We start from the raw sequence: 26,722 nt of genomic DNA, 5'->3' as shown, positions 1-26,722 counted from the left end.
CTGCCTAAGAGTGGACACTCATTATTGTCTCCTGGGTTGACTTCAAAGCATTATTTTACTACACAACCACCCACGTTTGTGACAAATGGCGCAAACTCGTTCTAAGGATGGCAATGATTTTGTTAAACAGGCTGCATAAAACGAGTTGAACGCAGCCAATGTGCTGCCATTCATCAGTTTGTGGGCGTTAAAAGTAAGACCTTGTCATTGGAATACGCTTATAATCTTCTTTCATATCCTCTCCCGGGCACTTTTCATGATCTGTTTAAACTACTTATATCTCCATTGTATCTGAATAAGCTGCCAAGTCATTCAGTAGACTCATTACTTTGTACAAGGTCTCCCAAGCATTTCAATGTGTTGCTGAATGCTGTCAGATTTAGCTTTAAAAGCTCTGTATTGAGATGATAAAAAAGATACTATTTCAATTAATTTACAGCATTTATGCTTCTGTGAGGGGCGGCACGGCGGTCTAGTGGTTAGCGCGCAGACCTCACAGCTAGGAGACCAGGGTTCAATTCCACCCTCGGGCATCTCTGTGTGGAGTTTGCATGTTCTCCCCGTGCATGCGTGGGTTTTTTCCAGGTACTCCGGTTTCCTCCCACATTCCAAAAACATGCTAGGTTAATTGGCGACTCCAAATTGTCCATAGGTATGAATGTGAGTGTGAATGGTTGTTTGTCTATATGTGCCCTGTGATTGGCAGGGTGTACCCCGCCTGTCGCCGGAAAACAGCTGGGATAGGCTCCAGCAACCCTCGTGAGGAAAAGCGGTAGAGAATGAATGAAGCAAATTTAACGTATTTCTGGCCAAAACCGAACATAAAATTAGCTCAATTAACTACAATACAAAAATAAGACATTCAGAAGATGCATTCATTTTTGATATGTAGTATTCCACACTAGTCACTAGGTGTCAGTAATGTTACATCGCCATTGTAGGAAAGTACTCTTTTCTATTCCAACATGTATGAGTCTACATTATGTATTATTTAGGTCTTAACCATTTTATTTTCTCTTTTGTGAATATAATATTGGGTAATGTGAGTGTAAATGTGACTATAGGGGTGTTATTTCTTCCCAAGAGGGCTCTAATTGTAGCAAACAGTATTTAGAAGGTCATAAACAGGTTTTCTATTAACTATGAAAATCTTCTGTGAGGCGGCACGGCGGTCTAGTGGTTAGCGCGCAGACCTCACAGCTAGGAGACCAGGGTTCAATTCCACCCTCGGCCATCTCTGTGTGGAGTTTGCATGTTCTCCCCATGCATGCGTGGGTACTCCGGTTTCCTCCCATATTCCAAAAACATGCTAGGTTAATTGGCGACTGGCCTGTGATTGGCTGTACCCCCTGCTGGGATAGGCTCCAGCATGCCCGTGACCCTCGTGAGGGTATAGAAAAATAGGTCCATATCACCAAAAATGGCCGCTACAGAGAGGGAGAGCTTTTGAAAACTGCAACATGTAAGAATTTTGAACGCTTCACTGCTCTCCATTTTGTTGCATTTGATTTCAGTTTCTGGACACTTCAGTTTAATGCAGGGGTGGGCAAACTACGGCCCGGGGGCCCACATGAGGCCCAACAAGCGTTTGAATCCAGCCCGCCAGTTGCTTTCTGAGTCTTTCAACTTTTAACATGAATGTGAGTGTGAATGGTTGTTTGTCTATATGTGCCCTGTGATTGGCTGGCGACCAGTCCAGGACCGAAGACAGCTGGGATAGGCTCCAGCACCCCCGCGACCCTCGTGAGGAAAAGCGGTAGAAAATGAATGAATGCTTCTATGATTATGACTTCTGTTGTAAACAAGTTTCATATCCATGCCATATCTTTTTAATGATCAAATCCCCAGTACACATGTTTTACAGTTTGAAACCTTTCGGACCAGAATATTTTGGTCGGATCCCTTTACAAAATGCAGCCCCTGATGGTGAACATAAAGCCATGAAAGGTAAAGCTGATTAGATCAGCAGTGTTCTCTCTGAGACGCAGCAGAAGAGCGAGGTATCTTCTGACCTCTTTTGACTAGTTCATTCAGTCCCATCTTCTCCTCCGAGCAGCTTAATCAATGGCCATCATGAAAATGCAGCCTGAAGGCCAATCCTGTAAATGCTATCTTTCACATCTGCATGGCGCTTTATCATTCAATAAATGTCAGAAATCTGAAGCAGACTGAGCTGTTCTGAACTGTCCGTAAAAGGCAGCATTTAAGAGAACAAAAGCTGGAAGAATCTTTGGAGACCTTCAGGTCCACTGGTGGTACTCGTCTTTTATAATACTTTCTACTTTGCAGGACTCACTGAGATGGTATTTGTCCTGAAAAAGAGGTGTGTGGGTGGCGGCCATTGCAACGGGGTAGTCTGGCAGTCTTTTTAGCCGCCACGGAACACATACACAACATTGAACGGGCAATGATACGAAGGGAGAAAAAAACGATCTTTTTTTTCAAGGAGGAATTTTTGTGATAAAAATGTGTTATTTTTTTGAACACACGAGAAGCCAAACTCTTTTCTTAACTCATTCAATCTCCGCCAGTTTTCAAAAGCCCTCCCTCTCGGTAGCGGCCATTTTTGGTGATTTTGACCTATTTTTCTATACCCTCACGAGCGTCGCGGACATGCTGGAGCCTATCCCAGCTGTCTTCAGGCGAGAGGCAGGGTACACCCTGGACTGGTCTCCAGCCAATCACAGGGCACATATAGACAAACAACCATTCACACTCACATTCATACCTATGGACAATTTGGAGTCGCCAATTAACCTAGCATGTTTTTGGAATGTGGGAGGAAACCGGAGTACCCGGAGAAAACCCACGCATGCACGGGGAGAACATGTAAACTCCACACAGAGATGGCCGAGGGTGGAATCGAACCCGGGTCTGTGTGGCATGTGCGATAACCACTCTCGCACCATGCAGCCCGACAAACAGAATATTGTGGCAAAATGTTGGCACAACATAATTTACATACAAATATTTTAGATTTTACAAATATATCACCATGAACTATTTAAAATGTTTACACTTAAAATTTCCCTTCAATGTGTAACCTCCTTCGCACAACACAACAAGATGCTTTTTCACTTCCTGGTTGCTATGCAGCATTTATTTCAATGGGAATTTTCTGCTTAAAACTGCACCAAACATGTTCTCTTCTATTGTGGAGTTGCATCATCACCTCTGAGAATGAGTTAAGTGGCCCCACCAACTATGTTCCACATCAACAAAATCTGACCAGAACTCTGCTCAGAGGACGATGTGGGCGGGGGATAAGTTACCGTTGATAGACTACACTGCTGATTGGGATGTCATACAACGTCATGTCAAAAAAATTCCAATTATCCGTTTAAAGTGATTTATTTATTTTAATTTTTATAATTGGTATTCAAGGACTACATGGCGGTTGAGTAGTTAGCGTGCAGGCCTCACAGCTAAGAGACCCGAGTTAAATTCCGCCCTCGGCCATCTCTGTATGGAGTTTGCATGTTCTCCCCGTGCATGCGTGGGTTTTCTCCGGGTACTCCAGTTTTCTCCCACATTCCAAAAAAAAACATGCTAGGTTAATTGCCGACTCCAAATTGTCCATAGGTATGAATGTGAGTGTGAATGGTTGTTTGTCTATATGTGCCCTGTGATTGGCTGGCCACCAGTCCGGGGTGTACCCCGCCTCTCGCCCGAAGACAGCTGGGATAGGCTCCAGCACCCCCGCAACCCTCGTGAGGAAAAAGCGGTAGAAAATGAATGAATGGATGAATGTTAAATGGTATTCAAGGCTGCATGGTGGTTGAGTGGTTAGTGCACAGGCCTCACAGCTAGGACACCTGAGTTCAATTCCGCCCTCGGCCATCTCTGTATGGAGTTTGCATGTTCTCCCCGTGCATGCGTGGGTTTTCTCCGGGTACTCCGGTTTCCTCCCACATTCCAAAAACATGCTAGGTTAATTGGCGACTCCAAATTGTCCATAGGTATGAATGTGAGTGTGAATGGTTGTTTGTCTATATGTTGCCCTGTGATTGGCTGGCAACCAGTCCAGGTTGTACCCCGCCTCTCACCCGAAGACAGCTTGGATAGGCTCCAGCACGACCCTCGTGAGGATAAATGGTAGAAAATGAATGAATTGGTATTCAAATACATGTTGATCATTAATTAAGGGAGGGAAAAAGCCGTTAAAAAGTATCCAACACCCCAAAATTTGACATACTTATGTAATAATTTACCAGAATTTTCTGACAGTTGCAGATGACCACAAGTAAGCGTCGGGACTGCAGCTGGTAAACAACAGCAAACTGAAGGCTTCTTAATGGAGCATTCAGCAGCTCTTCATTATCTCACTATTGTCAGTTTCATATGGCTCATTTTGATGCCTGCATTCCGCCCAAAAGGTCTCGCATAGTAACATACATACGTATACAATTGAGGTCCTCAGGTAAGCTGTACTTGACCTTGAGGCTTAGGCTGCTATTGAACCTGTAAGGAATTCTTCAATGAAACCATCCATGATTACTGCATGCAACTGATGAAATGTGCAGAGAATAAAAAAGTCGTAAGTGTGCTAATACTAAAAATGTTTCATTACCTCTGGAAGGACAAGACTACAGCCGCAACTATGACAAATACAATTACCCTGAATTTTGTATAATACACGTACATGGACGGTACATGTCTAAGTGCTTAAGTGAAGGTTATAATCCTACATAATAAAGCCCTCCACAGTCCTAGAGCTCAAGGTTTTAGTGAAGTACAAGAACACGACTCCACAGCGCTCATGAATGCCTTACTTTTTCCAGTTTATTTCTCCTCCAGTTTCCAACATTCTGTTAAATATGAAAGCTTGATTAATTTATGATCTCAAGAGCTTTTTTTAATGACTTATCTTTCATTTGCAGATGCATCCAGCGTTCTTGAAGTATCAACAAAGCATGAATCAAATTTGTGTCAGTTTGCGTGTCTACTTGTATTAATCACCGTGGTAACTCGTTTTTTGTCATTAATTAGTTCCAAAAAGCTCAAAATGTATGTAAACAAAAAAAATGTACAGATAATAATTATAGTTTTACATTATAGTATAGTTACTGTACTTCCTGCCAATGTTGACTTCACTAGTGTTTCTTTATAAATGTATTCTTACACATGGTAATGCACACAGAAAGGTTTCTAGATCTTTCAGAATCTGCACCTATTCACGCTGTGTTTCCTTTGTTTTCCAAAATGGTCTGTTTTAATTTATTCCACCTACGGCCCATCTCCGGGCAAACCCACTCACTCCGCTGTGATTGGTCAAACTCCCGAGTGCTACTGAGGACTTCCAGACTACTGCCGGAACCCACTTTCTAATTTTCTGAACACTTTGTGTGAATGGTTGTTTGTCTATATGTGCCCTGTGATTGGCTGGCGACCAGTCCAGGGTGTTCCCCGCCTCTCGCCCGAAGACTGCTGGGATAGGCTCCAGCACCCCCGCGACCCTCGTGAGGAAAAGCGGTAGAAAATGAATGAATGAATGAATGAATGAATGAATGAAGACTTGCATCCGACTTGCAAGTCATGTTGCCAGTTTGTATGTTAAAAGTTGAAATACATAGAAAGCAACTGGCGGGCCGGATTCAAACACTTGTTGGGCCTCGTGTGGGCCCCCGGGCCGTAGTTTGCCCACCCCTGGATTAAATAGAAGTGTCCAGAAACTGATACCAAATGCAACAAAATGGACAGCAGTGAAGCGTTCAAGAGTCACTACAACAAATTCTTACATGTTGGCAGGCCTGCAATAACCTTCACTTTCATTTTGCTTTTCCAATGAACAGTTTATGCTTTGAGGTTTTGTTAAGTTTGCTACTAAAACATTAAGTAACCAGGTGAGGTCAGATTTAAGGTCAAACCGGTGACCTTAAGGTCACTGTGCTGAATCTTAGTGGCCTGCTTTGTGTCCGCGTGGCTATGAGTCAAGGAATAGGAGATGCACGTGTCACCACACACATGTGTGCACGTGTGGCTCAGCTGTATGCGGGTATGTGTGTAAGCGGGAATATTTCTTCCAAACAGCGCAGTACGGAATGCAATAGTGTGCCTGCTGCTGTGCTGTGTGTCGTACGTATGCCGTGGTGTAGGGTTTCAGTGGGTGTTCCAGGCTGTGACCCTGGCATATCTGTGTTTGTTTTCTGTCACAGCCACTCCCTATAGGGAGATGACAGTCCAGCCTTGCCTGAGGGGATGAAACCTGAGATAGGCAGGGCTTAGTAGTAAACAACAACTCCTTTATGCAGCGGCTGCTTGCTGCATTCAAAGATGTGACAGACAGACAAAATATTTTCTGGTTAGGGCAGTGGTTCCCTGCTGTGGTTTGGGGCCGCATATAGACACACCGCACAGAAATAAGTACTTATTTCATTGTAAGTTCTTTACAGTAACTGGCAGGCTGTGTAGCAGTTGAACATAATGTACACACCAGATGGAATGCATACATTTATAATACAATCTGATTGTATTAGAATACATAATGTGGTAAATGTATACTTTATAGGTTAATATCACAGCTGCATGGTAGTCGAGTGGTTAGCAAGCAGGCCACACAGCTAGGAGACCTGAGTTCGATTCCACTCTTGGCCGTCTCTGTGTGGAGTTTGCATGTTCTCCCCGTGCATGCGTGGGTTTTCTCCGGGTACTCCGGTTTCCTCCCACATTCCAAAAACATGCTAGGTTAATTGGCGACTCCAAATTGTCCATAGGTATGAATGTGAGTGTGAATGGTTGTTTGTCTATATATGCCCTGTGATTGGCTGGCGACCAGTCCAGGTTGTACCCCGCCTCTCACCCGAAGACAGCTGGGATAGGCTCCAGCACTCTTGCGACATTCGTGAGTATAAGCGGTAGAAAATTAATGAATGAATTCATACAAAGGAGGCATACTATAAATATATATAACACATCTTTGAGTACACATTTAAGTATCATTTCAGTACCTCATTGCCGTGTAAAGTATAAAAATATGGACACCTTATTCAATGATAGATAACTTTGGGAGCTAAACTTTGTCAAACCGCAATTGTTAGTTGATGACAAACACAACTAATACATGGGATGTAGTTTACGTGCTCAAAGCAGGAATAGCGCAGGATATGATGTAATGATTGGCACTCTATAAAGGGGCTATCAACACGGAAATATTCTCAGGTCAAAAGGGCAAAGTATTTTACCGTTTCAGCGTCTTATCCACATAACAACAGCATTGAAAATGGCTTCCATTCATTCATTTTCTACCGCTTTTCCTCACGAGGGTCGCGGAGAGTGCTGGAGCCTATCCCAGCTGTCTTTGGGGCGAGAGGCGGGGTACACCCTGGACTGGTCGCCAGCCAATCACAGGGCACATATAGACAAACAACCATTCACACTCACATTCATACCTATGGACAATTTGGAGTCGCCAATTAACCTAGCATGTTTTTGGAATGTGGGAGGAAACCGGAGTACCCGGAAAAAACCCACGCATGCACGGGGAGAACATGCAAACTCCACACAGAGATGGCCGAGGGTGGAATTGAACCCTAGTCTCCTAGCTGTGAGGTCTGCGCGCTAACCACACAACCACCGTGAGCCTTAATTTAAAGTGCAAATAAAAATGAATGTTATCACAGCCAATACAGCATAGCTAAAAACACTATTACAAACTGACATTTTTGTGTGTTTTTTTTTTGTTACTTTTAAGTTTAATGGCTGACTAAATACACACGACGTTTCATTTTCAACTCTCCGGTGTTTTTGTGCTTAAACGGCGTGTATTTGCCGTCAGCTGCTAGCAGTTATTTTCTTTCCCTATAGAAAAGAGTTTGCACTCTTTTTCCTTTTGTTGCCGTGAGGCTCCACTCCAGTCAGCCTGGCCCCCTTCCCCTTCCCCCCCAGCTCAGCTCTTTCTTTTCTGCCACCCATCCTCCCATCTCTCACTCCATTTCATCCATCCAGGGTGACGCCAGTCACCCCGCCCCGTTCAACTCAGTCCACCGCGTTCATTTCATTCCTGCTCCCATTCCGCGCATATTTCGCATCCTTGGAGAGAGCGGGGTATTTTACTCACTCAGCGCGTCCTGTCCTCCATCAAAACCAAAGCCGAGTGGACACTCTCCAGTTGCCGGAAGACTTCCACATGTCACGAGGGCTCATGTGGGCGCCAAAGTGTGGGAATTAAGCGAGAAAGAAGCGAATGAATCGAGGTAAGTTCTCCCAACAGGAACAACCCCCCCTTTTCCTTCTCTTTCGCTTGTAAAACCGCCGGACGCTTTACCTTTAAGTGCTAACTAACTACCGCTTTTAAACACTTTCGTCCAAATGAAAATGAATATAGACTATTAACGTTAGTGTTTCGTGTATAAATAACAATACCAACAACAATAAGTGATTGTCGTTACACTTTTAGTTGAACGATACCGTGAAAAGAAACCATTTTCCAACCAAAAATGGAAATGCTGTTTCCTGATCCGTTTGCGTTATCCTGATTGATTGACGGAAGAAGCAGAGTGCATGAAAACATACATACCGCTTAACAAAGCGGAGTCAATGGAGGACTTGTTGCATCGGCGGCTTTTCTCTTCCTCTGTAGGCAGGCAGGCAGGCTGGGAGGTAGGGAGGGAGGAGGGTGGAAGGCAGGCAGGCCTCAAGCACTCCACATAGGCCATAGCCAACACACACACACACACACACGTAAACATTACACACTATTATACAAGAAAGACCTGAAGGGTGAAACACCGATATGCAAATTGGCCCGTCATCTTGTCGACATATTGTACACATAAAGTTATCCCCTTAAAGCTACAGTACATGTTACAGCACAATGTTCTTCCATACGCTTACTTACATGCACTAATTAAATGAGTTGTGTTTAAAACACACATAAACACCTTCAATAGTGTTTGACTTTTTCAAGTTGGGAATAAAAATACCTAGTTTATGAATGGAAACCAGTTCTCTCATTCATAAAGTGTATGGATACAATAAAAACATACTTTTTATACTGACATGACCCCGGTGAGTAGAAATGTATTAAAGAGGCATATTGTAACCCCAAAACGTGTGTCGTTATATTATATTATTAAATATTCAATTTTGTAGCAGGACATGTATAAAAATAGTCAAAGCAATCCATCACAATGATGATGTGGATGGAAACTAGTTCCCTCATTCATAAAGTGTATGGATACAATAAAAACATAACTGTTCTTGAAGACGACACTTTTTATACTGTATTTGACAAGACCCCATGAGTAAAAATGTATTAAAAAGGCGTTATTGTAACCCCAAAATGTGTGTCGTTAGTGATAGTAAACATAGCGGTAGATAACAACATAAAAAAACCTTTTTAATTGTACATTAAGTAAAAAATGTGTATAAAAGTGGTCAAAGCAATCCATCACAATGGTGATGTCCACACCCCCCACACTCTGAGGACCAAAGCAGATGTCATTGAAACACACATGACAACAACACAGAAGTCCTGCAGAAAGTCAATGTAAATCTGTTAGACTGATGCCTTCTGCAAGTGACAGCTATTAGCATGTAGCATCCTTTCCCCCTACATACTACAGTAGATAAACAAGCTGAAATGACCACTGCCAACCTCTTGCGATTCAGAGGCGCTAGTGTGAAAAAAAAGATGATATGACTGTGATATGTGTAACTGATCATGATATGATGATGAAAGAGATGTTTTTGTGCTTCACATTCGAGAAAAAGATGCCTTCATGTGTGATCAGGGGTGTCCAAAATGTGGCAAAGGGGCTATTTTTACTGTGACTGATCATATGCACAGGAACATCCAAACGCTCCAAGCAATGCTGCAAAATATATATAAAAAAAAATATATATTGCAAAATATAAAAAAACATGTTAAAAATTAGGGATGTCCTGGGCCGATCTTCAGGAATCCGCTGTATTTTTGAAGATGGCTTCCCCCACGAGATTGGGCTGCTCCGGTTGCCATATTACGTTGGTAACAAAGGTCTACGCACTAACTTGCTCGGTATGGTAATGCGCCTCAAATCTGGTTGCCACTCGACTCCCGCTACCTGCAAGAAGAAGAAAACGCAACAAGACCATGGAGAATTGTCCGCAATGTACCGTGGTGAAGTTAGTTTCACTTTGCGCTCCGTAGGTACAGCGGTAGTTCCCCCTCACTGTGCCCGGGCAGTTGTGCCATGTTTAATACCATGGTCAATAAATTACTATTTTTTTAATTAAAAAAAGCCATACCACAAACAATAAATAATCATCTTAAATGATTAGTCCGACCCTAAAAGTATTTTCCAATTTTATCATTTATTGGATGAGGGACCTGACTCGCAGACATTTGTTACAAAAGTCAAAAAATATTGTTTGTCATGCTGTGTAATCAAAAAGTAAATTCAGCAACAGCAATACTTTGGTTGCATTATTTTTACCAATTTGAAGAGCCATATTCAAATCTATAAATTCACATTTGTAACAAAAGCTTATTATTTTTTTTTTAAAAAGCACTGGAATCGGATCGACAAGACTACAGAAGAAATCAGACCTTATTATTGGCCCTAATCATAGTTTGTTAGTAAAACTAAGTCATTATTAATGACATATATTATTTGATATTACACTAGTTTGTAACACAAAGCTAAGATAGCTTGCATAGAATATATTGATATATATCATAGACTATATTGATATAGCTTGAATGCACACCATTTTTGATAGTTATTGTTTGAATTGATTTATTTTTTATTTTATCAGAGAAAAAACTACCACTAAGAAAAAAAAAAGACGATACTCATATCATACATGATATCATACTCAACATGATAGTTATGCAAGCCTGGCCATAAGTGAATTTCCCCAAATTAGGATTCCTTATTTATAAATGGAAGTTCAATTCATTCATTTTCTACCGCTTATCCTCACGAGGGTCGCGGGGGGTGCTGGAGCCTATCCCAGCTGTCTTCAGGCGGGAGGCGTGGTACACCCTGGACTGGTCGCCAGCTAATCAAAGGACATAAATGGAAGATTTTCATAGTTAATAGAAAACCTGTTTATGATCTTCTAAATACTGTTTGCTATAATTAGAGCCCTCTTGGGAAAAAATAACACCCCTATAGTCACCTTTACACTCATATTACCCAATATAATATTCACAAAAGACAACAAATATAGTGGTTAAGACCTAAATAATACATAACGTAGACTCATACATGTTGGAATAGAAAAGAGTACTTTCCTACAATGGAGATGTAACATTACTGACACCTAGTGACTAGTGTGGAATACTACATATCAAAAATGAATGCATCTTCTGAATGTCTTATTTTTGTATTGTAGTTAATTGAGCTAATTTTATGTTCGGTTTTGGCCAGAAATACGTTAAATTTGCTTCATTCATTCATTTTCTACCACTTTTCCTCACGAGGGTCATGGGGGGTGCTGGAGCCTATCCCAGCTGTCTTCAGGCGTGGTACACCCTGGACTGGTTGCCAGCCAATCACAGGGCATAAATGGAAGATTCTCATAGTTAATGGAAAACCTGTTTATGATCTTCTAAATACTGTTTGCTACAATTAGAGCCCTCTCGGGAAGAAATAACACCCCTATAGTCACATTTACACTCATATTACCCAATATAATATTCACAATAGACAGAAAATAACATTACTGACACAGAGTGACTAGTGTGGAATACTACATATCAAAAATGAATGCATCTTCTGAATGTCTTATTTTTGTATTGTTGTTAACTGCAAGATTTTTGTGCTTGATTTTGGCCAGAAATATGTTAAATTTGCTGAAGTATGCATATTTTTTGACGAATAGGCTAATAGCCTCTGCTGGTTGCAGCCAAGTAATCCATTAAATTGTACCTTCATGGCTTCAAGACGCAAACAATACAACACAATTGACAGAATGCGTAAAATGCAATCATTTCATTGGTTAATAAATTACGATACACATTCCCATTAATGGGAATACTTCATTTGGTCTTTACTTGTACAAACAATGACTTATAAACAACGGACCATTTTTATCCCCTGTGCCCTAATAATTGATACATTAGTTATGAAAGTGTAATTGTGTGCATGCTGTCATTGTCTTTGCTGCATCCAGGCTTGGGAGTTTACAAAGCTTTTCATCACCCTGGGCAAACAGCCTCCCCTCGTGCACCCCGCACCCCCCCTTCTCCTCTCCCTCTTTAGTCCGTTGACATCTGTTTTGAGTGCAGTGTGCACCTGTAGACTATGGAAGTGTGTGTGTGTGTGTGTGCGTACGAGAGAGGGGAGGAGGACGATAAAGGGAGGCGCAGAATGCAAATCCAGGCGTTTGTTTCGGGACTAAGCAATGCAGACCGGCTGACTAACGACCATTTGGTGTGTGTGTGTATGTGTGTGTGTGTGTGTGTGTGTTAGCCACTTGCTGTCCTGGCCAGGCAGGTCTATTGTTGCAGCAGCAACAGGCGCCAGTGGATGAGGACGCACCATATGGCCTCTGTGTGCTGTGTGCTCAAGTCACAACCGCTGTGTGTACTTCTATGTGTGTGTGTGTGTGTTCATGTACCAAACCAATGTGGTGTCAGTATGGTGGAGTCGCTCGCTCCAAGCTGCTCGCCGCCTTCCTCCCTTTTGTGTCATCTGTCGTCTCATTGCTTGACACAAGGACAAAAATCTGGCATCCAGACTTCTGCAATTTTCTTCTAAAGACGTCAGATTTATTCCGCCCTGCTTTTTTAAAAGCTCCCTCTTAGAGCGGAATCATTTTCAATTAGTGCCCAGTGCGGCTCTGTGTCAGCACAAATCAACAGGTGATACAGTAAATCTGGGTATTAACATTTCTGGCAGCAAAGTGCTCTCTGGTGTTCCCTGATGTGCCAATTAGAGACTCTTTATTTAAAAAAAAAAAAAAAAGAACCTCTTTAAATCTGGGATGATCACCTTGTTTACTTGAAAAATATAATAGTTTTCTTGCTATGCTTTCCAGGAAGAGCCTCCTTGTATGCTGTCATTGTGGTTGCTGGTTTGAAAGAGGATAAATACTGTATTTTAAAACAGAAGTGCATATAAAATTTAATTTAAACAGCAGCAAAGCCAGCTTATTAGAGTAACAATGTTGAAAGAGTGAGGGCTGAGTTCTGAAGGGGACCAAGGGGCAACCGGAGTAGGTGCGGGGGGGGGGGGGGGGGGGGGGAGTAAAGAGAGGGTGGGTTATGGTGTGGGAGGTTGGCAGGCTTTGTTTAGGAGAAGGGGGGAACAATAGGCATCCTCCAGGGTTGGGTGGGATAAGGGGTGGGGGTGGTTTGTGGCTCTAAGAGGCCAGCGGAGCCTGTACTGGCTTGTCTTGACTGCTCCGGCAGCCTGTCACTCCTCTGCTGTAAGTCGTCTGTCTTTCAGTCTGTCTCCAATGGCCACTAATGAAATTTGACCCACAATGCACCTCTGTTAGGCTCCCTTTGGAAAATCGAGTTTCACAATATCAACGCTGGCATCTTTTGGATGATTTTGCACAAAAGACACTCAATACATTTATGATTGCATAAATTTGGCTGCAAAAAAAATTGGATTGTGTTCAACTTTTTAAAAAGCTGATTAAAATACATAGATTATGCATTTGGAAACTAGTTCCCTCATACATGTATACACTTTGATCTAGCAATCATTGGAGCTATGGAGGATCAGACACCTCTCTTAACCCTTAGATGCATGAGTGACAGGACCCTACACTCTTCCATTAGTGGGTCAAAAATGACCCATACTAGAATCAATGCGTTTTTATGCCAATTTTGCCATTTTGGTTAGGAATAATCACTTGTATGATATTTAGTATTATATTTAGGAGTTGATAAGAATCAAAGGTTCCTATTGGATTCCATACAAAATGCATACGGGTCATTTTTGACCCACTTATGGAAGGTTGGGGTAGTAACACAAAAACAAAAATTTCTTAAAATGTTTAAAATGTAAGTTAAAAATGTGAATGGCATGATATCAAAAACATGTTTTTTTAGGAATACCTGGAATATGAAATAATAAAAAAATTTAATTACAAAGATATTTCAAGAAAACAACCTAACTGGGTCATTTTTGACCCACTTATGGAAGGTTGGGGTAGTAACACAAAAACAAAAAATTCTTAAAATGTATAAAAGGTAAGTTAAAACTGTGAATGGCATGATATCAAAAACGTGTTGTTTGAGGAATACCTGGAATATGAAATACACAATGTCGGTAAAATTGAAGCTGTATATGCAAACGAGCCGACGTCTGCAGAACAAGAGTTCTCACGTAGCATTCAGGATTTAGTCAGTGCACAGAAATGTAATCCACACATTCATTGTTTGTCCTTAAACCTGATTGGATGTTAATTGGTGCATTCACGGAGGCAGATTCAAAGGGAAAAAAAAAATACTGTCTTGCTGGAAATGACATAATAACAATCAAGGTAGTGGAACACTTTGAATGCAGACACAGTTTACTGAAAATTTACAAACTTTTTTACATTAATTAACACAAGTCATTAATTTTGACCGCCACAGATCAATTGGCCATCGCCTCTTAAGAATTCTCCACGTTTATTTATGATTTATGTGCGTGTGTGTAATCTGTAATGCTATTATGTCGGCTGTTTGCTTTGTATGATCTATTGGTGCCGAAGTCACTGACGATTCAAAGCTTCTGGAGCTTTATTTTAATAATTAATGACTTATCCTAAGTATGATTTACTGATTTTCTGATATTATTAAAGTTGAAATGACTGTTGTGCTTATTAAGTGAATATAGCACTTGATATAGCTAAACAAATGAGCTATTATGACTAACCGATTTAAGACTACAACTTAATTAACTGCTCAATAATTGCTGTCAATTTAACATTTAACAGAAAATAGGAGTACCTCTTTTCGTTTTGACAATTAGACAAGGTACATATTTATTCAATCATTGTGGATTTAAATCATTATCTGCCTTAACATTGCCCCGAGTCAGTTGCTTTGCTAACTTCCAAACAGCAGATGAAACGAATGTGCGTGACTAACTCCTCACTGGGACGCCTGAATCAACCTCTTGTTTCCTGAGCCCAGTAGGAGGCGAACAGGAAGTAGGGATTTCAGCTCCATTTTGCTTACTTTCCCAGCTGGAGGAGCTTCCATGATAGAGCCCGTGCGAGCTCAGCAATAGCTTACTCTGTTGTTTGATTCCTTCCAGACTACTGAGTGTCGTCTCTATGTCCAACTGGTGAAAGGAAAATGTCCAGTTTAAACCACCAGTAGAGAATAGTCGGCTGTTTGTCCAGACGCAGGATGATCCTAGGTTGTTAGTGGTCTTCAAAGGCCTCGTCTCGCCACAAAATTACCGGTTCGGAATTTGCACAAGAGAACCAAAACATGGGATATTGAAAGGTGGAACGTTTTTCCTTTCATAGGACAATGGAGCTGTAGGTTGTGCAGGGGCGTCAAACGGTAAAATGGCTCGGCAGATGTTGCACGGGGGCATCTCTCATAACTGTAGGCCCTCGTTTGTGTGGTAATGACAGGGTTATTCAACGCTGCGGTTCACAATGCCCACCTGACAAAGGACTTCTTGTGCTGCAGGGAAGATAAACACTTGACAGAATCCCAAGTAGAAGCATCACTTGTTGCTGATGTTGTTTTCACTTTGTTAAAAGCTACTAGAATTCAAATACTGTAAAAAAAAAAACTCTTTTCAAAGCAACAAACATAAACTAGTATTTTCATTAAATTGCAAAACCGTACTACATAAAAAAATCCAGTATGGATGCTTTTACTGACCTTAGGTCTCGATCACAATCACAGATTTGCTTGCTGATACACTCGGACTGAAAACCATCTGTAATGAGGTACTGATTCATGGGGGGGGAAAGAGCAAAATTGCTACTAGCTGTTAGCAAGCCAAGCTAATCATCGCTAACGAGGTGAATTTTCAAGCAATTACCTAGCAACGGAATGCCTCATGGCAATAATACACAAGAACATTGAGGCTCAAAACCTCACAACCTGGTTGAAACGTGAGGAAAGACAGAAGAGTCTCAGGCGTATGAGATAGGAAGGAAATCATATAGCATCTTCTGGAGGCTAAAGATGGGGATGCTCTATGAAATATTTTAGATTTTTTCCCAAATTTTTTTTTTTACCTTCTACAGTTATTTTACCAGCATAGTGTGTATGTTAGTGATGACAAATAAAAAGTCAGTCAATTATGCAAAAATCCTCACATTTATTGATGCAATACATCATTGACTGGCCTGCACAAGTGATTAGCGCGCAGGCCACACAGATAGGAAACCTGAGTTCGATTCCACCCTCAGGCATCTCTGCGGGGACACTGGTTCCTCCCACTTTCCAAAAAGAATGGTTGTTTGTCTATATGTGCCCTGTGATTGGCTGGCGACCAGTCCAGGGTGTACCCCGCCTCTCACCCGAAGACAGCTGGGATAGGCTCCAGCACCCCCGCAACCCTCATTAGGATAAGCGTTAGAAAATTAATGAATAAATGAATGAATATCATTGACTGATGTTGACGCAATTCGGACTCCCTTATATGGCCTGCACACAGTAAACATAGACCTACAGTATGTATCCGGAAGTCCTCAGGAGCGCTTGGGAGTGTGACCAATTCCAGCGGAGTGGGAGTACCTAGAGGAAAGCTGAAGGTGGAATAAATTAAACAGACCGTATGGGTTAGAAGCAGGAAGTCCATGGAAACACTGCAGAAAGAGGTGCAGAATCTGGAAGATCTAGAAAGCTTTCTCTGCGGGTTATCGTGTGTAGCTGCTCTATACTCAATACAAGGCACTTAAAATGAGCATAATAGGTCCTTTTGAATGTAACATACTAATAGAGCCTGGAAGTGGTTAGGGGCGACTGTATAGATCAGTGGAAGTCAACCAGTCAGAGATGAAGAGCCACATTTTTGACTGTGTTGCTGCAAAGAGCCGCATCATACACATGGACATCATTCCCTCCTTACATACATACCTTTGCTCAGCCAGATTTATTGTAAATTCCACTTCAATGCTGGTGTGGAGTGAGCTGAAGTGTCACTGAAGATTTAGAGCTTTGAAATGCGATAAAGGCGTCTGACACAAAAGGCAGAGTGGCTTGCCATTTGCGTTGAGCTTTCCCACTCTGGTAAACTGTGCATTTTTTTTATCCCCGACGTTTTAAGAGCGAATTATTTTCTCGAAACATCGACATCCAACTTTGAGCTATTTTCATTCAATGTCCATGCTAACAAAAATACTAATACCACGTAATTACTGTCACAAACTAAACTTTTAGATGATTTCATGCCTTCAAGAGCCGCATGAAAACAGACAAAGAAGCACATGTCCGCCACCCCAATATAGATGCTCTTGTAGTTCATTCATTCATTCATTCATTCATTTTCTACCGCTTATCACAGGGCACATATAGTCAAACAACCATTCACACTCACATTCATACCTATGGACAATTTGGAGTCGCCAATTAACCTAGCATGTTTTTGGAATGTGGGAGGAAGCCGGAGTCCCCGGAGAAAACACACGCATGCACGGGGAGAACATGCAAACTCCACACAGAGATGGCCGAGGGTGGAATTGAACTCGGGTCTCCTAGCCGTGCAGCCGCTGTTGTAGTTATGGAGCTATAAAATATTCTATATACACACACAGACACACACATACACTCGTCAACAGTCCTAAATTCACACTTATTAAATGGTGTTGGTATACCACCCCTGGCCTCCCGTTCATCTGCAGAAAGATATTGGCCTGTGTGTGTGTGTGTGTGTGTGTGTGTGTACATGCGAGGATCTGTGTGAGAGACATCATGTTCACCTCCACTCCACCCATTAGGAAACGGCCAGATAATGGCTTCCCATGACTCCGCAAAACTCTTGATGTTGAGCAGAGAAAAAAAGTTAAAACTTCCCGCCACATTTTTCCAACAAAATGTCCTTCATCAGTGTGAAGGCTTGGAGAAATTGCCATGGGTGCATGTTTCAAAGCTAACGAAAACATAGTGGAATAATGAGTGTATGCTATGAGTCTAAGCCTCTACACCACCAATAAACATCTCCCTCACAAGTTCAGGCTAGCACTGACATAGAGGATGAAAAAAATTGCTATATAAAATTGCTTTTGTTGAAAACAAAATATACGCAACTACTGTGTAATTGGAAAAATATTGTTAAGCACAGCCCACGACATCCGGCAGTTAAATTTAAGAAATATGGAGTTGGTTTCTACTTGGAAGTTAGTACATCTTTACTATGAAAAGGGTTTCTCCAAAATCCTAACTATTTGGTAATGGTAATGGTAATGGTCATGGTTTTATTTCATTTGAACATGCATCAGATTACAATTGAATGCATCACATAATCAGTTCACAGTTCCACATGTCCAAAAGGAGTAGGAAGAAGCAAAGCTTATTAAATCCTACCCCTCCATCTGGTACTTTTACAATCAGTAACTGTTTCATTTGTTCACTTCCTGCTTTCCATAATACAGTTTAAGTGTTTTTTTGTTTTGTTTTTAATAATGTACCTCGTACTGAAGTAGGAGGTGATATGACCATCCAATGACATAATGTGTACCATAGTAAGTGTCAATATAGTGATATATATAGCACATCATGACTGGTTCAAGACTCTTCATCCTTGTATTTAGCAAACATCAACTGCTGTATTGTTTCTTGAATTGGCTCATCGTTGTGCATTGTTTGAGGGTCTTACTCAATCCATTCCATGGTTTGATTCCACATACTGAAATGCTATGTGTTTTTAACGTAGTCCTAGCATATAAGTGTTTCAAATGTAGTTCATTCATACCTATGGACAATTTGGAGTCGCCAATTAACCTAGCATGTCTTTGGAATGTGGGAGGAAACCAGAGTACCCGGAAAAAACCCACGCATGCACGGGGAGAACATGCAAACTCCACACAGAGATGGCCGAGGGTGGAATTGAACCCTGGTCTCCTAGCTGTGAGGTCTGCGCACTAACTACTCGACTACCATGCCTTCAAGACAATCGTTATATAGCACAAAATAGTCCGAACACTACCTGTATTTTGGCTTCTCCGCTTTCAGTTTTCCAGGACATATGTCATCATATGACCCTGTTCTTACTTCACACACCTTCCAATGATGTAGTGTTGATGCAAGACTACAAGCAGCAACAACACATTTTCTTCTTTCAGTGTGTGGTTTATAATGTGTTTTATGTCCATTGCTAATGGCTGCTGTCTGACCCATAACAAGGGGGGGGGGGTGCAAATTGCAGTTAGCCTCAAGTTACCTTAAAGGAAAGCAACCCTTTTAGGAATTTTGGCCTTTTATCTACAATTCTGAGGCAAGGCATGAATACGTGTCTCTTTTCTGTGCGTTGTGAGGCAGCTAACAAGGCAGTATAGCTGGACGATATATCGATATTTTTTTAAACTTTTAAAAAATTAGACAGATTTTGGAACTGATTATAAGGCTTTAAGTGACTTATAGTGCCTGGGGCATTGTGAGTGTGTCCGAGCACGTTCACTCCGCTGTGATTGGTCACACTCCCAAGTGCTACTGAGGACTTCTAGACTATTGCCGAAACCCACTTTCTAATTTTATGTATATAGGAGTTGATAATAAATGAATAAAGCCTTTGGAGAGCTCATTTAAAAGTGTTTAGGGGCAACTGGTACCTCATGAGTTACTTTCGCCACATTATTCCTCTCTCCTCCACAGTAGTGTCAATTAAATTAAAAGTGTGTCACAACCAAAGACGAAATTTTAACAATGATGCATTTATGTTTTGATTGACCATTTAATTGCAATATTGTAACTGTTTCATCCTTGTAAACTTTTCATACAATGTCTCAAGAAATAAAATAGACATGCTGTAGAAAATGGAGAAATTTACATTATGTGTTCCCATAGAGACAAATATAAAGTTCAGGGACAGAAGCTACACTAGCTTTTGACAAGGATAATATTCTCCAATAAATCAGTTAAAATAAAAATACATAATATGAGCTGCAGTGGTGCAGTTAAGCCTTGCAAGTCTGTTAGGAAGGCTGCTACTCTTTATATGTGAGAAATGAAAGTTCACCTGACCTACCTCACATACTGAAATATTCAGTCACAGTAAAAATGAAGATAATTGTGTCCTTGATTTGAATATGGACAGAATAGTACATATGCAGGATAATTCGGTTTTATCCTAAAGCATGTCAAAAGTAGAACAATGTTTGCTTTGTGGATTATGGGAAAATCTGTCTTCATAGTGTGTGTGTGTGTGTGTGTGTGTGTGTAAATGTTGGAATCAGTTAAAACAAATGCCATCGAATGGCCCAATAAAAAGAATTAGTGGAGGGAAACAACTCGCTTGTGATAATACAAGTACCAACTAAGACCCCCCACTACAATTCATATGTTTATACCCTCCGGTGAGGAGCAAACAAGCCCGATTTCACATAGTTTAAACAACATTGGCTTGCTTTTGAGACCGTGGAGGGTTTAAGCGATGTCTATTACACGCACACACACACACACATGGAGTTGGCGTGTCGGGATGCTGCAAGAAAGTAGCACACAAGGAAGGAAAAGAAACACCAAGGGGGATCATGTGGGTCCAAAAGCAGCTGGAGGATTGTGGCTGGATGCCCTGTGTGTGTTCTGAAGGGTTGGCACTGACACCACGGAGCCTGCTGTCCTGGCTGGAGTGGCCTGGGCCTGCCTGACGGCATACACACCGCGCAAGGAAGGAGGGGTAACTCAGGGTTACGGAGCCCAGTAGTCGGAGTTGATTGTGGTGTGACTAATGTTTCTCTCCAGCATCCATCTGTTACTGGGCCCCTCTCATGTGAGCATCTCATGAAAACTATTTTCGTCCCCTTCACCGACTCACCCCTGACGTCTGTTATGATGAGCAAGTCCATATTCACTGCAAAACACAAAACCGCATCAAAGCTCAACCGGATGTGTAGCTTTTTAAACAGTATTTTATTTTCAACATGCCAGTTACCAACAATTACCAACTTTTCATTCATTTTCTACCGCTTTTCCTCACGAGGGTCGCAGGGGGTGCTGGAGCCTATCCTAGCTGTCTTCAGGCGAGAGGCGGGGTTCACCCTGAACTGGTCGCCAGCCAATCACAGGGCACATATAGACAAACAACCATTCACACTCACATTCATACCTATGGACAATTTGGAGTCACCAATTAACCTAGCATGTTTTTGGAATGTGGGAGGAAACCGGAGTACCCGGAGAAAACCCACACATCCACACAGAGATGGCCGAGGGTGGAATTGAACCCTGGTCTCTAGCTGTGAGGTCTGTGCACTAACCACTCGACCGCCGTGCCGCCCACATTTACATATTTTGATGTTGTTATTTACATCCAGGCTGCACAGTGGTAGGGTGTTTAGCATGCAGGCCGCACAGCTAGGAGACCTAGGAGACCTAGACCTAGGTTCGATTCCCCCTCAGGCATCTCTGTGTAGAGTTTGCATGTTCTTCCCGTGCATACGTGGGTTTTCTCCGGGTACTCCGGTTTCCTCCCACATTCCAAAAACATGCTAGGTTAATTGGCGACTCCAAATTGTCCATAGGTATGAATGTGAGTGTGAATGGTTGTTTGTCTATATGTGCCCTGTGATTGGCTGGAGACCAGTCCAGGGTGTACCCCGCCTCTCGCCCGAAGCTGTGAGGTCTGCGCGCTAACCACTAGACCGCCGTGCAGCCTCAATTACTAACTTGTGATTCATTAATTAATTGATTTTCTACCGCTTATCCTCACGAGGGTCACGGGGGTGCTGGAGCCTATCCCAGCTGTCTTCAGGCGAGAAACAAGAGACTACTGCTTTGAAAACAACAGAAAAGCTGGGAATTTACTATCACTTTACAAAAAACAGGTCCAAAGTAGGGTTGGGACGACGTGTCGACGTCATCGATGACATCAACACAAAAAATAAGTTGACACAAGAACTGCATGTCGATGCGCTTTCATTCATAATTAGTTGTGGGCAAAACCGTTCATTTCAGTGAACAGGATCATTCCACTTTATTCAGTAAAAATAGCCGTTCATTTCGGTAAATTGGTTGTTATCCTGTCCTCTCCCCCCTGTGTATAGATTCGGTCAGTCCTGTCGAGTTAGTCCGTTCACTTATGCTCACGTTCGTTCCGACTCAACAGCTCACCAACTAGTGCTGTGTCGGTCATGAACAAAAAGTCCGGCGGACTGAACGGGTATTTTATGAGCGGTTCATTCGTTCGCAAAAAATATTTTCTAGATTAATCGAAATAATCAGAAATAATCGTTTAACCCAGCTCTAGTCCAAAGTTGCTTACAATAAGCTGGCCCTGTGTAGTCAATATTGATATGTACCCCCCCCCCCCAGATATTAATATATATTTTGTGTGTTGTATCGACTTAGTATCCCAGTATTGATTCTTGTGACAACACCAGTTGAATTTGTGAACCACTGTAGGTAAATGATGTCCACTGGGTGTATTATCCCTTGAAGACATGCAGCTGTATGTTCCCAGCGTCATTCACACTGTAAGTGCACCAGAAATAAGGTGCTCCAACTCGCACGCAGCTGAATGAATGGATTGTTGATTGAATGGAATACTAGGGCAGTGAGGGCAGCGAGGATGGAAGTAAAGGTCAGGAATTTAGAGAGGAAACATAAATGGAAGTGAACAGAATGAGCACGGAAGGGGCACCCGAGGAGAAAACACTCGTAAAAAACAGCACATCTTGTTTATTGAACGTTGTGGGGAGTCTCAAGACCTGTTCACATGGAAATGTTTTTAGGGTTTTACAGTTTCAGCCTTGCGTACACTTGTGTTTCTGTTTGCGTTTATTTGAAAACGCCTATCAGGATTAGTATGATAAGTATGCCCTTAGTGTTCATGGATAGGAATATTTCCTGTGCCAATAACCACGTATACGTACATGGACCCAAATATTCCAATTCCATTCGGGTTATTTGCTCAAACGGAAAGAATGTAACCTTTGTATACACCTCATTCCGAAAGAAAAGTGCCAATCCGAATGAATATATAATCGGATTCACAGGGGTGGAATATTCCCTTCCCCAATCCGATTGAGGTATCTTGTACCCGCTCAATCGGAAAGTTGTCAGACTGCGGTCTTCTTCGTGGTGTTTTTCTTCTTCTGTTGTTTATTGGCGGTTGGCAAGCAGCTTTCGTGTGCATTAGCGCCATCTGTGGAACAGAATCTAAACCCTTCTATACGCCATTCACAAGTCCAGTTTTATTAAAAAAGAAAATACATATCTATATAAAAGGCGGCACGGCGGTCTAGTGGTTAGCGCGCAGACCTCACAGCTAGGAGACCAGGGTTCAGTTCCATCTCTGTGTGGAGTTTGCATATTCTCCCCGAGCATGTGTGGGTTTTCTCCGGGTACTCCGGTTTCCTCCCACATTCCAAAAACATGCTAGGTTAATTGGCGACTCCAAATTGTCCATAGGTATGAATGTGAGTGTGAATGGTTGTTTGTCTATATGTGCCCTGTGATTTGCTGGCGGCCAGTCCAGGGTGTACCCCGCCTCACGCCCGAAGACAGCTGGGATAGGCTCCAGCACCCCCGCTACCCCCTGAAGAAAAAGCGGTAGAAAATGAATGAATGAATGAATATCTATATAAAACATGTGCCGAGCTTAATATTGAACTTTATCTTTTCCTGTTCCCGGGTGCGTTCTTTCAGCGAATGCTGAGATATGACGTAACACGCAGCTCGAGACGTTTCTTCGATTTAAAAAAAATGGAGGCGAGCAATCGGCACTGGACTGCTGTGGAAAGTTTGTTTTTGATTCCAACTAAATTTCAAGACTGGCCGAACGAAAAACCGGCAATATGGAGTTATTCCAACAAGTGAAAGAAAAGGTCGAGGAAGTCGGTATCACGTGATGTTGATGTTTACGTTTTACTGCGCATGCCCCATTGACTAGTCTGGTTGATTATAGCGGCGCATGTAGACACGCGATTGGAATATTCCTTTCCATGTATACCATTGCTTTCGGAAATGTAATTCGTAAAGAGAAAAACTCCTCATGTAAACGTGGCTAATGTCTCCTTGTGGCTTTATTTGTTCTTGTATTACGCTCTTCTCAAGTGTGTAGACGATGTAATAATACAGCCAAATTTAGCTTGATCTGTCGCATACTCCTGTTGCATGTGTGTACATAAACACACACACCTAAACAACATCACAGGTTTGTTCAGGCAGTGGCAAGGGCCAGTACATGACATGAGAAGTGTGAACAGTTGTGAGCCCAAACAAAATGACATGTGTTTGCCTAAGGAACTGGCACTGGATTTTTTGTGTGTGTGTCTGCATGTGTGTGTGATATGTATTATGCCAACCCTGCTGTTTACCATAGGGGATTTTAGAAGAATTGTAGGCAGCTGGCAACCCCCTTTTAATTTTTCTCTGCCTCCTTAATCTGCTTGTTGCTGTGTGGAGTGTTTGTTGCTCTACTTAAAAAAAAAAAAAATGAAGCAATTTGTTTGTGTTCATGAAAGGAAGCAATAATATGCCTCCAGCAGTGACCAGACAGGCCTCTACTATGAAATGAGTTCTTTATGAACCCCTATGAACCATATGTTAGCCCATTAAGTGGGAAGAATAACCACAAAGCCAAATATGAAGCCCATATTTGTATAATAGTAATTGCATCAGTTATGGCTGCAATGAATTCTAAAATCAGATACAAGGTCTGCGTTGTGCATGCGGAGTTTTACTGAGACATTTAATAGGAATGGCGCCATTGTCGATATGTGTCTTTATGCCGATGATTTGACAAGCCAAAACATCCGTGATTATTCTTATTCAGATTTAGTATAACGACCTTAAAACAACAACACAGCAATTGTGTTAAATGGCTTTTTGTCGTCATGTTAAGTTGTGACATTGTGTTTATTCAATCCCGTTACCCTCGAGAACAATCAAAAAACATACTGCAACAACTGTTATTATTATTATGTTGTAGTTATGACTCAGAGACTACACCCATGTCGACAGCTAACCTTTTATTTTGAACTTGAATGTTTCAGTGACTCAAACCAGATGAGTCCATGACCCCTTCACTGTCACCAAAAAACTTAAAAAGTTGAAAATAATCTTGTGTATTAGGATCTGGGCTATCAACTTAAACCAAGAGGTCTCAAACACGCGGCCCGCGGGCTAAATGTGGCCCGCAGGACACTAGTTTGAGGCCCCCGCCTTGATATGAAAGTTTAATATTAGCGCGGCCTGCGCAAGTTTGATATGGATGCTGTATGGTATCATGTACCCAGAAAAAAATATTACGTTTTATTAATGTTCACGTTAAAGGTTAAATAACTGTTAATAGTTATGCTCACTATCCGTGTGGAAGTGGTCAGTTTTTGGCTATTTATTTAAAGGAAATAACTTGAAGGCTACTGTTTAGGTCGCTAGCTCTCTAGTTTGCGAGTTAGCATGTGTCTCAAGACCCTGCAGTTGCGCAATATGTTGTAAATAAAAAGAGTATAAATGTGACTATAGTCGTGTTTTGTCATGTCTACAGGGCTCTAATAATGCTTTGTTCATTTTAATCTGAAAAAAATAGTTTGTCTACCCACCAACTATATGTGGTTTCTTAAGTTTTTATTATTTGCCGTTTTATTATTATTATTATATTTATTTATTACTGATTGATTGATTTTCTTTATTCTTGATTTATTTATTTTTCATCTTATTTTGTGTAGAAAAATAAAAAGTAAGATATTTGAGAACAGTGGAATGTTTTATCAAAGCTTTTCTTGTAGAAAATCGAAACCTAAGCAAAGTTTATTCATTTTTCAGTTTTTAATAAATGCATGTTTTTTTTTTTGGAAAACCTGATGCGGCCCAGTCTCGCCCAGACCCTAGCTCCAGTGGCCCCCAGGTAAATTGAGTTTGAGACCCCTGACTTAAACACTTTTGTTTTTTTCACAGGGTTCCTGACAACTGCCTTGGGATTTCTGTCCAACCTATCACCCTTTCTACGTTCTACCAACCATTTTTTTGGTAATATTTAGCATTTTTTGGCCTACCAGAAAGCAAACTAGTTGTGTGTTGATCACACACACGTCGTCAACTTTTAGCTGCAAGTATGGAGCGTAGCAGCTGGAGCGGCAGTGAGAGTCCTGGGGAGGACATGGACAGATTGAGTGACTCTGGAGGAGACAAGACCATGGAAGGGGACCCCGAAGGGGTGTGGAGCCCTGACATCGAGCAGAGCTTCCAAGAAGCCCTTGCCATCTACCCACCCTGTGGAAGAAGGAAGATTATATTGTCGGATGAAGGGAAGATGTACGGTGAGTGTTAATGTTTGCTTCCGTCCGCGAAGATGATGACAAAATTATTTGATTTTATTTGAAACCTTTGTTTTTCAGAAAGAAGGTTATTATGTTGTTGTTTGGTGTGTGTGCTCGCATTAATCTACTTGATGAAACAACCAACAAATATGCACAGTAGCACAATAACATCATCAAAACTTCCCAGATACTTCCCAGAAATACAGTATATTAGTCTATACACAACAACAATGGTGTGTTCAAGGACCTTTAAATGAACAATATAAACACATAACTGTATTGATTTTTTAAATATTATAATGGCACAGGCTGCATGGTGGAGGTTAGCGCAGGTCACACAGCTAGGAGACCCGAGTTCGATTCCACCCTTGGCATCTCTGTGTGGAGTTTGCATGTTCTCCCCGTG

General features: G+C 41.7%; 1 protein-coding gene and 1 long non-coding RNA gene across 2 annotated transcripts in view; one reads left to right on the top strand and one right to left on the bottom strand.

Moving 5' to 3' along the window:
- LOC131130712 (uncharacterized) overlaps positions 1-8,631 on the bottom strand; it is a 37,428-nt gene extending 28,797 nt beyond the window's left edge. The window contains exon 1 of the long non-coding RNA XR_013630258.1: positions 8,516-8,631. This is a non-coding gene — a long non-coding RNA (uncharacterized LOC131130712). The remainder of the gene's footprint in view (positions 1-8,515) is intronic.
- LOC131130709 (transcriptional enhancer factor TEF-1-like) overlaps positions 7,917-26,722 on the top strand; it is a 42,317-nt gene continuing 23,511 nt past the window's right edge. Inside the window, exons 1-2 of the mRNA XM_058074558.2 lie at positions 7,917-8,192; positions 25,955-26,316. Of these exons, the coding sequence (XP_057930541.1) occupies positions 26,112-26,316 (205 nt within the window). The 5' untranslated portion in view covers positions 7,917-8,192; positions 25,955-26,111. The remainder of the gene's footprint in view (positions 8,193-25,954; positions 26,317-26,722) is intronic.

This window comes from Doryrhamphus excisus, linkage group LG1, assembly GCF_037039965.1.
Source record: "Doryrhamphus excisus strain RoL-2023G ecotype Guam linkage group LG1, RoL_Dexc_Guam_v1.1, whole genome shotgun sequence".
NCBI classification, from domain to species: domain Eukaryota; kingdom Metazoa; phylum Chordata; class Actinopteri; order Syngnathiformes; family Syngnathidae; genus Doryrhamphus; species Doryrhamphus excisus.
This window is presented reverse-complemented; position numbering and strand designations above follow the sequence as displayed.